The 13,405-nt window shown below is 50.2% G+C and overlaps 1 protein-coding gene across 3 annotated transcripts in view; it reads left to right on the forward strand.

Moving 5' to 3' along the window:
- The first annotated feature begins 6,000 nt into the window (after nt 1-6,000).
- The window catches only part of MGLL (monoglyceride lipase), a 101,988-nt gene continuing 94,583 nt past the window's right edge, over nt 6,001-13,405 (forward strand). Inside the window, exons 1-2 of one of the 3 annotated variants that reach the window (XM_056129542.1) lie at nt 6,001-6,066; nt 8,911-9,055. In XM_056129542.1, the coding sequence (XP_055985517.1) occupies nt 8,931-9,055 (125 nt within the window). In that variant the 5' untranslated portion in view covers nt 6,001-6,066; nt 8,911-8,930. Of the gene's footprint in view, nt 6,067-7,582; nt 7,721-8,302; nt 8,445-8,910; nt 9,056-13,405 lie in introns of those variants that run through there. The other 2 variants (XM_056129541.1, XM_056129540.1) reach the window with 2 other exon arrangements.

Consider the following 13,405-nt stretch of genomic DNA (forward strand, 5'->3'; position numbering starts at 1 on the left):
ATGTTCTAAGTGACAATAGATGATTGAAGTAAAATTACAACAATCTGATGCGGTTAATCAATAAATATAGAGAAAATGTTTAAGACAGTTATAAATGGGGGAGAGTTGAGGGACGTAGGGGATATTTAGTTTCTGTTTCACTCGACTCAGTAAGATGACATTGGCAAGCTGTCGTAGGCACCACTAAAATCTGTATGAAAAGATACACTCAGAGCATAGGAACATGCTAATGTAATGCAAGGGGTCTGGAGCAATGTACAGAGGCTAGGGTGCTTGCCTTGCATATGGCTGACCCAGATTCAAGCCCCAGCATCCCACAATCCAGGTTCATTCCCTAGCATCCCAAATGATCCTCGGGCTCCAGCAAGAATGATCCCTGAATGCAGAGCCAGGAGTAAATCTGAGCACCGCTGGGTGTAACCCCCCAAACCAAGAAAAACATAAACAAAAACAAATAAAATGTAATGCTAAATAAATCCTGTTCAGGTAACCTCCAGGAAGGCCAGAAAAAGTAACCAGAGAAAGGAAAAGAAAAAGAATAAAGTAACGTGCAGTCCTACAATAATAATCATTACATTAAATCGAAGCTGTCTAAGTTTACAAGCAAGAGAGATTAGCAGAGTCGATTATTAAAATGACTCAATGACAGTCACACCTCATTTAATAACAAGGATGTGTTCTGAGAAACGTGTTGTTGGGAAACTTGTGGGGCAGGTGTCAGAAAGCATGCTTACACAAAAGTCCAGATGGACAACCCCAGACCTCGACCTAGGGAGTTGCTTCCAGAGAACAGAGATTGTGTCTGTGAGCTGTCATTGAGGAATCATCATTAAGCAACGCACAGCTGTGTATGTGGTCTAGGAGAAACTCTCTCCATGTCCAGTAAGGTAGATAACCTCAAGGAAATGGCAAAAAACAAACAGACAACCTTCACCAACATATTCTGTCCTATCTCTCAGAGGATTTCAAAATCACAGGATCAAAACAACAAACACTAATTCTATTTCCATACCCTAGAATTGAACCCACGGGGACGGAAATTAAAAATACACCCGAGAAGCTGGAAAGAGAGTTAAGAAGCCCCGGCTGCAAGGCCCTGGGTTAGACCCCTGGCACTGCATGGCACCCCATGTACCATCAGCTATAACCTCAGAGACCCAGCACTGCTGAGTCTCGAAAGTGCCACCTTGCTGGACCATCCCACCCGGTTAGTCAAGTAGCCTCCGGCCCCTTCAGAACCACTTGGGTTCCCCCCACCGCCCCCTCCTCAATAAAAATAAAGACAAAGGATTTCCAATTTCTAAAAAGAAAATGAAAGATCTAAATCAGATAAAACATACAGAAATTATAAACTGGCCACTCATACAACACTGACAAAAGATTCAGAAAAGCTCTAACCGGACATCTAACTGGGCAACAAAACTCAAGACAAAAAAAAAATTCTCTCTTCATCAAATTTAATATACTTTTTAAAAACACAATTCCCATCATCACAACCCTAGCAAGATGTTCTGTAGCTATCACAAAATTAGTTTCAATTTTATTTCAAAAGGTGAAAGAGCATAAGCAGTAAAACAACTTAATTAAAGAAGTATAAGCAGGAGGCAGTCAGTCCCATTTCAAGATTCCCGGGGTGACAGCGAAAAAATAGACACAGAGATGAGATTGATGGAACCAAACAAGTCACCCAGAAACAGGTCTTCAACTACGAACTAAATTTTGACTAAGGTGCCAAAGCAATTCAAAGCAGAGACTGTCTTTCAATGAGCGCAAGCAATCTAATACCCATTGGCAAACAAATGGACGCTGGTCTAAACCGTGGTACATTTTACAGAAGTTTAATTCAGAAGATCAGAGACAAAAGGAAAATGATAGAACTTGTGAGAGAGGAGTGTCAGAGAACGTCCTTGGAGACAGGACTAAGCAAAGAGTTCTTCTTCTTCGGACTAAGCAAAGAGCTGTTGTTGTTGTTGTTGCTGTTGTTGTTGCAAAGAGTTCTTCTTCTTCGGACTAAGCAAAGAGTTGTTGTTGTTGTTGTTGTTGTTGTTGTTGTTGTTGTTGTTGTTGTTGTTCTTCTTCTTCTTCTTCTTCTTCTTCTTCTTCTTCTTCTTCTTCTTCTTCTTCTTCTTCTTCTTCTTCTCCTCCTCCTCTTCCTCCTCCTCTTCCTCCTCCTTCTCCTCCTCCTCCTCCTTCTCCTCCTCCTCCTCCTCCTCCTCCTCCTCCTCCTCCTCCTCCTCCTCCTCTATTTGGGTCACACCCAGTGATGCTCAGGGGTTACCAGGGGTGACTCCTGGCTCTGCACTCAGGAATTACTCTGGCAGTGCTTGGGGGACCGTATGGGATGCTGAGAATCGAACCTGTGTCTGCCACATGCAAAGCAAATGCCCTGCCCACTGTACTATTGCTCCAGCCCCAGCAAAGAGTTCTTAGATTTGACAAAAGTACATCCCCGGGACTGGGGAGGAAGCTCAGGGGTAGGACCCACCTGGTCTAGGCAGAGCCCTGAGCTCCGTCCCCAGCGCTCCCTCCCCTGGTGACTGACCCCAGGGTTTCCAGGGGACCGTTGCTGGGAGTGGTTGTTACCTACTTTTTAAAAAAAAAGTAACCCACCCATGAAGGAAAAAATATTAAAGTATGTCTCATCTAAATGAAAAAAAAAAAACTTTTGCTTGGGGGCCAGAAAGATAGTCCAGGGGTTAAAGTGCTTGCCTTGCACATAGCCGACCAGAATTCAAACCCTGGCACCACCTATGGTCACCCAAGCATCACCAAGAACATTCTCTGAGCTCAATCAGAGCAAGGAGTAATCCCTGAGCACCACCAGATGTGGCCTCAAAACCAAAATAAATAAATGAATAAAATATTCTGCTTTGCAAATGACCAAGAAGTTGAAATGATCTTTGTAAATGATCATTTACAAAGGAACAAATGTTAAAAGGATGAAGAGATAAAGTTAGGGAAAAAGATTGCAAGGCACATGTCCAACAAAGGACTAATATCAAAATATGTATTTAAATATAGAACCACTGTCATTGTCCTCCCATTGTTCATCAATTTGCTTGAGCGGGCCCAGTAACGTCTCCATTTTGAGACTTGTTACTGTGTTTGGCATATTGAATACGTCACGGGTAGCTTGCCAGGCTTTGCCATGGCGAGATACTCTCGGTAGCTTGCCAGGCTCTCCAAGAGGGGCGGAGAAATCGAACCCGGCTTGGCCAGGCTTATTATATATTATTATTATACAGAGATTTGATTATTTTTTCTTGCATATAACATAAGAATAATTTTATATATACTAAAAAAGAAGCCAAAACCCCCAAATAATTCATAAGAAAATGGGGAAAAAAGATATAAAGAGACATTTCACCAAGTAGGATATGCAAACATTTCACCAATAGGATATGCAGTTAGCAAATAAAGGTAAAGGTAAAGGCCCTCCCGTTGATCGTCGATTTGCTCGAGCGGGCCCAGTAACGTCTCCATTGGAGACTTTGTTGTTACTGTGTTTGGCATATCGAATACTCTCGGTAGCTTGCCGGGCTCTCCGAGAGGGGTGGAGGAATCGAACTCGGGTTGGCCATGTTGGCCGTTTGTAAGGTGAATGCCCTACCCGCTGTGCTATCGCTCCAGCCCAAATAAGCACCCAAAAAAGATATTGAACTTTACATTAGTAAAATGCAAACTAATACTGCAAGAAGATATCACTACACAGACAATCAAAATACATATCATGACAGCACTAGTTACTGGCAAGGCTGTTAAATGAATTTGAATTTAATATGCACATGGACTGACTTTCAGTCAGCCTTTTGAAACTGCACACATGCAGAAACAAGCACACACATACAAGACTGCACACAGACACACACCACACACAAGGACACACACATAAATGGATATCTCATTTGTCCTTGTCTGTACATGTAGTCTTTGTGGTGTGTGTGTCCATTTAAAGAAATCCATTTAAAATTTCTCTTAAAATTTTAAATGGATTTCCTTAATCCATTTAAAAGTGAAGGTAAAATGGTGTAACCAGCCTGGAAACATTTTAGCAGTCTAAAGAAACTAAATAAGTCTTTGCTATACACTCCAGTGATTGTATGCCACAATATTTATTCCAGAGAAATAAAGACTTAAACTCACACAAAAACTATTCTATGAATGTTTGCAAAAATGTTCTTCATAGTAGCCCCAAACTGGGAACAACCCAGATGTTCTCCACCTGAAGAATTTATTAAACAAACTATGAAGTCCCTCCACTTGTAAGGGTTACATCCCCCAAAAGAAATGCATAAGGTAAAAGGCAAATCCTGGACCGGAATGATAGTACAGCAGGGAGGGCATTTGCTTTGCATGCAGCTGACCTGGGTTCAATCCCCGGCTTCTCATATGGTCCCCCAAGCACCACCAGGAGTAATTCCTGAATGCAGAGCCAGGAGTAACCTCTGAGCATTGGCTGAGTGTGATCCAAAAACAAAACAAAACAAAACAAAAATCCTCTCTCTTCTAAAAAACTTTACCATCCCTTCATGGTTACAGAGGAAGTAGCACTAGACAAGACTTAATCGTGAGAATGGCAAAAATCAAATAAATAAATAAAGGCAAAAAGATCACACCACACTCTGCGTAATCCAATTGGTAGAACATCCTGGAAATTTTGAAATGGAGAACAAATGAGTCGTTTCAACAAGGGTTAGGGGAATGGGGATAGGGGGAGCAGAGGCGGTACACAAGGACAATTCTTGCGATGTCCGTGCCTGGACCCTCAATGTCATTATCCTGTCCTAGAGTTTTATGAGGAGTTTCCATTGCTATAGAGGGCATGAGGCCTCTCTCTGTATTACTTCTTCCAACGCTCTGTGAATGTCTACAATGACCCCCAAGTAGTTTTGTTTGGGGTTTTCTTGAGGGCTATTATTTGTGTGTGTGTGTGTGTGTGTGTGTGTGTGTGTGTGTGTCTTTTTTGAGTCACACCCAGCGGCGCTCAGGGGTTACTCCTGGCTCTGCACTCAGGAATTACTCCTGACTGTGCTCAGGGGAGCCCATGGGGCTGGGGAGACTGGGGATCAAACCCGGGTGGGCCGTATGCAAGGCAAACACCCCCCCACTGTATTATCGTTCTGGCCCAAAAGTTATTTTGGGGAGGCCACACTTGGTGGTGCTCAGGGATTACTCCTGGATCTGTGCTCAGGGCTCATTCCTGGTGGGGCTTGGGAAACCATATGGGATGCCGGGGATTGAACCTGGTTTTCCTGTGGGCAAGCAAGCACCCTTCCCGCTATCCTACCTATCTCTCCAGCCCCATAGTGTGGTTGTTTGTCTATTTTTTAATTTAAACGTCAGATACAGAAGGGCACAAACCGAATCTCGTAACCCCCAGATTCCCAGTCTGCACGCCACCCTCGAGACTCGTTTCCTTCACGAGAGGCGCCCACGTGCTTTTAGCTGCCATTTCCCCTCTACTTCCCCTGACAGCTCCAGCAAAGCTCGTCCTTCCAACTTCCACACAGTGTACTCAGTCAAGAATGTTGGAACTGGGAACACTGGGAACAATCGCTACCTCCAAGGTGGATCCCCCGCTCCCCAAGTGAATAAGCAGAGCCTTCTCAGCAGAGTCAATTTGAAGGCACCCCAGCCCCCTAGAATTGTGCTAGAAGTTTCCACTGGGATAGAGGGCATGAGGCATGTCTCTGTTTTACTTCTGACCCGGGGCTGCTGCACCCAACGGTGCAGTTAAAATAAATCCCGGGCAGTTAAAATAAATCTCGCCCGCAGAGAAGGCCTTTAGCCACTTCTTTAGCTGAAGTTCGAGGGCCAGCCAGGCCTCTGCTTGGCTCAAGCTCCCTGGCGCTGACCTGGCCAAACTCTTCTCCAAGGCTATTCTATTTCGTAATCGAGAGCACAGGCTTATGTCACCCTGTAAACAGCGACATTGAGACATCGATTGGGGGCGAGCTGCAGCTCTTTTCAACACCGCCCTGATGTCAAGTTGCTTACAAGAGTGAGACACAAAAAGCTGCGGAGGTCTGTGCGAGAGGACGCTTAATCGCAGGCCTGGGAACACAGGTATTGTCTCTCAGGGCTACAGGTGGGAGAAGGGCAAGCCCAGGATAAATGGAGGCACGGCTGGACCCAGAGGACCTGGACTCCAAGTCCAGTGCTCATTCCTAAGTGCCCCACGCCCCTGCCCCAACTACATTGCCTGGCCTCTGTAGGCAATGAGAGATTTTGTTGTGGGGTTCAAACTCCTAAGCACAGAAAGAGTTGCTGTGAATGAGTGGAGGTGGAGGGCCAAGGACTGGACAAGCACACCTGCAGCTTTATGTTTCGGGGGGGGGGTCTCTTCATGTGTTATGAGTCATGATGTGTGTGGATTGTATGATATGACTGTGTCTTCCGGGGGATTGTATGATATGACCGTGCCTTCCTATGCGTGTTGCAGTGATTTGTGTGTCTCCATGGGTTGGAGGTTCTGTGCATTTGAGGATGCATATGTCTGTGTTGTCTGTATGTGTGTGCTTGTGTGTCCGCATGTGCACAGTGTCACAGGACTGACAGAGGGGCAACATGTGTGCACCTGTGCATGTGGCCTGCGTGCCTGTGTGATTTGATGTCTGAGTATCCATGTGTGGTTCCTGTGGGCTGTGTCTGCCTGTGTGCTATCAGTGTGTGTGTGTTTGTGTGTGTTTGTGGAGTCTTGTATAGTGTGCATGTCTGGGTGTGGTATGTGTGTCCTTGTGTGTGGTGTGTGTGTCTGTGTGCAGTCATTTGTAGTGTGTGTATGTTGTTTGTGTCAACATGTGTGAAGTTTTGAATAGTGTGTGTGTCCTTGTGTATTGTAGTCTTGTGTAGTGTATATGTGTGGTGTGTGTCGGTGTGTGGTGTGTGTCTGTGTGCACAGTCCCGTGCAGTGTATGTGTGTATGTGTGGTGCTTGTGTCCTCACGTGTGAAGTCTTCAATAGCGTGTGTGTCCTTCTGTATTGTAATCTTGTGTAGTGTATATGTGTGGTGTGTGACTGTGTGTGCGGTGTGTCCCTGCATGCACAGTCCTGTGCAATGTGTGAGTGTGTGTGTATGTGGTGCTTGTGTCCCCATGTGAGAAGTCTTGAATAGCGTGTGTGCCCTTGTGCATGGAGTCTCGTGTAGTGTATCCGGTGTGTGTGTGTGTGTGTGTGTGTGTGTGTGTGTGCGCGCGTGCGTCTGTCTGTCCTTGTGCACCGCGTCCTGTGCGGTGTGCGTTCGCGTGCAGTCTGCAGGAGGCTTGTGTCCCAGGGCGGGGGTCTGCGCGCGCGCGCGCGCGTATATGTGTGTGTGTGTGTGTGTGCGCGGCCGCGCGCGGGGTGCGCGCGCGGGGAACCTTCCCGGGAGCGCAGCTGGCTTCGGGGGCCCATGACGGGTCCCCGGCGGGTGGCAGCCCGGGCCCGGGCGGCGGGCTGCGCCCTGCTCCTCCCCGCGGCCCGGGCACACGTGGGCCCGGGGCGCCGCCTCCCCGCGCCGCCCGCCGGCCCCGCGCGTCCCCACCCTCCGCGGGCCGCCCCCGCCGCCGAGCCGGCCCGGGGATAAAGTGGCGGCGCAGACGCCGCGCCCTGTCGCCGCGGAGCCGGCGGCGCGCAGCTCGGCCCGGTCCCGACCCGCCCGCCGCAGACGAGGAGCCGCGCAGTCGGGGGAAGGCGACGGCCGCGCGGCCCCCGCCCCAGCCAGCCGGTGCCGTCATCAGAGGTGGGGAGCGGCTCGGGGGTCCCGGCGCGCGCGCGCGCGCACGAGAGCGTGTGCGCGCGGGTCCGTGCGCGCGCGCGCGTCCTCCCCTGCGCCCTCGCGCCGGCCCCCGACCAACTTGTGCCCCCTCCCGCCAGCTGCCTCTGCCCAGGTGCCCACCGGGGCCGCGCGGCGGACGGCGCGGCTGGAGTCGCCGGGAGGCGCCCCCCTCGGGGACGGCGGCGACGCGCCTTCCCCGCGCTGTCGAGGACGGCGGGAGGCAAAGTTTGTCAGGAGGCTCCGGGGTGACTTTGCCCGGGGGACCCGCGGTTCGGTGCCCGCGCCAGGTGCCTCGGGGCGCGCGCGGAGCTAGTTCCCCAGTTTCGCGGCCGCCCGACCCCTCGCCTCCCCCCAGCACCCCCCAGCGGATCTGCTTCGGAAAAGTGATGACATGAACTTGTAGTGGAGAATTGGCAGGCGCCGGTCCCCGCCCTGGGAAGGGAGGGGACCCCAGAGATCGGGGCGATCTGCCAGCCGGCTCCGACGCGCAGCGCCCCAAAGCCCGAGAGGCAGGGCGCGGGGAGGGGGATCAGGGCTGCTTGGATGCCGCCCGGCGCCCACCGACATGAGGGAGCATCTCTCTTAAGCCCGGGTCTGATTCTCGAGGCCGACGTGGTGGTGGTGGTGGAGGTGGTGGTGGTCGTGGTGGTCGTGGTGGAATGCAAGAGCCAGGACGTGATGGAAACAGGTTTGTCGCGGCATCTTTGGAATTTCAGGCAGGAGGAATTAATCGGAGTGTCGTGCACCTCGTTATTGTGCCCCTTTGAAACTTCCTTGGGGAATTTTCAGATACATGGGGTTTCTTGCAGCTGGGTCTTTATACCCACAGAGCTGACTATAATTTCCACTTGATTACAGCTAAAATAGTCTTTAAGATGAAGTTTCCTGAAATGATTTAAAATACACACAGATGGGCAGGGGTGGGGAGGGGGGGGAGCTGTAATGAGGCACTTTTAAAAAAAGAGCATTTTTTCCTTAAGAACAAATGGGATATATATATATATATATATATTAAATATCTTTGAAATGGAGGTATGTGTGTGTGTGTGTGTGTTTAACTGCTTTTTTAAAAAAATGTTACTGATTCTGAATGAGGCTCTCTCACTGTTTTTTGCCATCTTTTGACTTTGGAATATGTCTTCCTTTCTTCCAAGGACTTGAGGATCGTCTCAGAATGCCGGAGGAAAGTTCTCCCAGGCAGACACCACAGAATGTTCCCTACCAGGATCTCCCCCATCTGGTCAACGCGGATGGCCAGTACCTCTTCTGCAGGTACTGGAAACCAGCACATGCGCCCAAGTAAGTCTCCTGGTCTGCCCCGTGTGCAGGGAACAGGCACCCCGGCCCCTCCTCCTCTACTCCCCTCCCCCTTTCCTGCAGGACCCCTTTCTACATGACCTACTTCACAGATCATCTTCATGTCAGGCTTAGCAGGGCTAAAAACGCCAGGATTTATACATTAGCTCCCCCCCCCCCCCCACAGTCCCCCAACCCCCGTTGAGAAGCTGGAGTTTGGTCAGGGCTGATTACTCAGCGGCGAGCACTCGAGTTGCATGTGTGAGGTCCTGGGTTGGATCCTCGGGTCTGGGGCGGGGGAGAGAGAAGTAGGAGTTCTATTTTCATTTTATAACAACTCGGCTACAGATTCTACCGTATGGCAGTTTTCAAAAAATTCCACATGACTTTATTTTTTTTTCCTTGGACTTGGTTTTCTGTTGGTTGTGCGGGCTTTCCTTCTGAACTCAACCCTCCCAAATGACAGAAAGCCACCTGATCAGATAAGCAAATCCTGTATGGATGCATTTACATTGCATAAACATGTGTGTTTCATGCAAACCTAGATGGTCACCTTTGTTCTCGCTTCCTGTTGGATTAGGAGCCTCAGAAGTGCTGTGGGTTTGCAACTAGGAAGAAAGGGTCTGGGTATTTCCTTCTGATTTCTCGCCAGCGCAATTACTTTGTACATTTTCCATCAAGAATTTGTCTTGCTATTAGAAACGGGCGTTGGGACAGGCATACAATAAGACAGCTGGTCTCCCGCGGCTCTCCTCCTCTCGCACAAAACAGGGAAAACCCTGCGTGTTTGTGTCATTAGAGAAAGAAATCGTGTGTGGTAACCAATTGGCCTAGTGACAAATGAACATTTCCTGTTCATGGGCATTCTACCTGTTCCCTGGGCCTTTGGCCTCCTGGGGAATCCGGTGTCGAGTCTGCCTCCCTTTGTGTTCCTATAAGCACCCAACCCTGGCCTGGCTATAATATTTCTCTGTGTCTTTAAACAAGATAGATAGAATTCAGGTAGCGGTGTATTTAAAAAAAAAAAAAAGAAAAAAGAAAAACAAGAGATGCAAACTTACAAAGATCTGGTTTAAAATCCTAGCTTTCGGACAGTTCTAGCAATTCTTCTTAGTATTTTCTAGCAGTTCTGATGATATCTTTCATAAAGATTTGCTCCAGAGTGTGCTGTTTGTATGTGCTTCTGCCTGGTGGGGGAGGGGGGTTGGAGAAGGGTGGGGAAGAGGAAAGTTGAGGGAAATGAGAGAGAGTTCTTTCTCATTCAGGCTTGTTCTGCGCCCTCAGATCCCTGGTTGTAGAATTGCATGTTCTCGATGAAGTCTTCATGACTTAGTGGTCCTTCTTTGTGAATTTTCAAGACTTCAAAAGAAAACTGGTGGAGGGGAGGGCGCTGGAGCGATAGTCCAGTGGGGAGGGTTCTTGCCTTGCAGACAGCCAACCCAGGTTCCATCCCCAGCATCTCATATCTTCCCCCAGAGCACGCCAGGAGTGATTCCTGAGTGCAGAGCCAGGAGTAACCCCTGAGCATTGCTGAGTGTGGCCCAAATCAAACAAACAAAACAAAAACTAAAAACAAAAAACAAAAAAATAAAAACACCCCCCTCCCCAAAGAAAAGAACAAGCAATGCAAAGTAGAAGTTTCCATGTCTCCCGTGTCAGACTTGGGGGCTTTCTTGGTTGCAGGGCCGGGGGTTGTCCTAGTTTGAGGGGGGCAGAGCAGGTTGTGAGTGAGCTCAGAACTGGGCATTGGCTGCTTTTCCTGGGCAGAGGCTGGTGTGTGCTTCCCTATGCCAAGGGTGCCAGCAGTGGGCACTTTCTCCATGGTTTTGCTCCTGCCCCAGTTAGCAATGGCATCCCGGGAGATGGGCTGCCTCTGGGAAGCTGGCACTGGCCTTGTGGATCTGACGGGAGTAAGAGCTGAGGCCACCAGCCCCTCGGCTTTGAAGATCAGAATGGCTGGGAGGGCAGAGAATGGCCATGCTTCGTAGTCCCTGGCAAGTCCCTGAGTGTCCATCCTGGTGCTAGCTCCCAGCCCCCATAGCACTCCCCCCTGACCCAGCCACCCAGGGGCCCTGGAAACTGATGCAGATCCTTAAATTCCCTTTGGGGGTCCCTGCCCCCACTTCTATCCAAGGATCTTTAATGCATTTCACCAGAAGCAGCCCCAACCCATTAGAATGTTCTGGAGGCCCCCTGCTGGGGAACAGATATTAATTAACCTTGCCATTGCTGGAGCCTGGGAGGAAATGCTGGGGGGCGGGGAGGGGAGGGTGCGCCTGGAGGAGGGTCCAGGCAGCCTCCCGAGAGGGGTGGGGCGTGCAGAGGGGCGTCAGGGCAGAGGAGTGATTATGCCAACTGTGGCTCAGGAAGTGTGTCAGTATCTCAGTAAGAGACCCAGCTGCTCAGGCCGATAGCAGATGCCGGGCAGGCCCGGGCGAGGCTTCTCTGCATGTCGGGTCTTTCAGAATTGCAGTCTCCTGCTCTGAGGAAGGGGGAGGGGACCTCAGGTCAGGGCTGGCCTTGCTGTCCCCTCCAGGAAGCGCCCGCCAGTTCTTTCCCCCACCCCCCCCACCCCCAGTGCAATGTGTCTTCTACTGCTAGAGGTGCAGGCTAATACTGGTTAAATATCTTTTCACTGTGCTGCTTTTTTTTTTTTAATGCATGAACAAAACTTTCTTCAGGTCCTTAGGGTCTCACAAGCCATCCTAGGTTCCCATGCCCAGAGGGGTCGGCGCCCACCTCTGTTTGGGAGGCCTTGGCACTGCTTTGAGTAAACCTTCTGGTCAGCAAATTGTCTCCAGCTGCTAAGTAATGTCAGAGCACCTGCTGTGCTGGGCTGGGCTGGTCTCTAAGGGTCCACCCCCACCCCACCACCACCTCCCCGCCCCGCCCCGCCTCACACCAACCCCAGGAGGTTGCCAGCCATACTGATCACAGGTGGCAACGGCATTAGGAAACTTGCACAACCAGCTCTTGTGGGACCAATGACATCTTTATAGATACCAGTTTCCTCCTGGGGCACCCAAGCAAGAAGGTGATATTAATCGGTACACAGCATCCCCAATGCAACTTTTTTTTTGTATTGTATTGTGTACAGTTTTTGTTGAGTTTTGTTGGGGGGACTTCAAGGGATGGTCCTTGGGGAAACTACTCTGGGCACAGTGCCGGGGGACTGGGCAGTGCTGAGACTGGAACCTAGGGCTCCCACGTGTCGAAGGGGCTTGGAACATCGCCGCGGCCCACACTCTGTCGTATTTAACAGAGCAGACCGGGGGCTCAGTACTTAATCATTACGCACCAGATATTTTTAAACCTACACTTGGCAGGGCCAGGCAAATTCCTACGCATCTAGTAGTACGTCCAGTGAGAAGAAACATTATGTTTAACGTATGGCAGAGTCACCTCCGATTCACATCCCGCGTATGTATGCCGGGGGCTGGACTTGTCTGAGCGCCATCCGTTTTATCTTCACTTCAACCTTCGAGGCATATTCTTCTCGGTCTTCCCACTTTCCAGATGAGAAAAACCGAGGCACAAGAGGACTCAGCGGGCAGTGGTTAGATTGGGTCCAGGCTCCTCCGGCTCCAGGCTCTTTGTTCTTCATAGCCGGTTAAGCAAGACAGACTTAAAAATAAATAAATAGGGGCCATGCCCAGCAGTGCTGGAGGAACCCGGCGCCATTCTATGGGCTACTCAGTCAGGGGAGCAGGTGTCCAGCGGTGATTCCAAGCTCAGAAGCAAACAGTGCTCAGGGCTTCTGGCTCCATCTCTGGGCCACATCCCTGGTCCTGAGGAGTAGCGCCTCCTGGCCAAGACGCCCTTTTTATTTGGCGTAGAGGCACAGCACGGTATTCCCAAGCTGTTTGGTCACCTCGTAGACATGGGGAAGTTGATGGCAGAGCACAGAGCCAGGAGGAAACAAAAGGCCTCTCCCTAGGGACCGGTGCTGCTGCTGTCTCCATGTTCAGAAACTGGGCCTTTAAACGAATTCTGGTCCCTAGGTGAATTTCTGCTGCTTCCATTAGTAGGAGAGTAGATTCTGGTCCAGATGCAGAGCCTCAGGGTGTTGAGTTGCTTTGGGGGGCGCTGGTGTCCTCGAGTGAAAGGCAGCAACTTTGAATTTCGAGCCCCTCCCCCAGTTCCCTGAATCCATAGAAAGGGCCACGACTTGACTTGAGTCTCACTTAGCTAATGGCTAAAGGGGCCGGCGCCCGTGCGGTGATCCTATTGGGGGCGGGAGGTTTCTGGAATAATATTCAACGGGATGACATGATGTAGGGCTCCCCAAAGCCCTCCTTAGATGCTGTGTGCCCAGGAAGGCGGGGCAGCCCGCCGCTATAATGATTCGATTAT

The sequence above is a fragment of the Sorex fumeus genome, unplaced genomic scaffold (genome assembly GCF_029834395.1).
Source record: "Sorex fumeus unplaced genomic scaffold, SorFum_2.1 ptg000072l, whole genome shotgun sequence".
NCBI lineage: Eukaryota > Metazoa > Chordata > Mammalia > Eulipotyphla > Soricidae > Sorex > Sorex fumeus.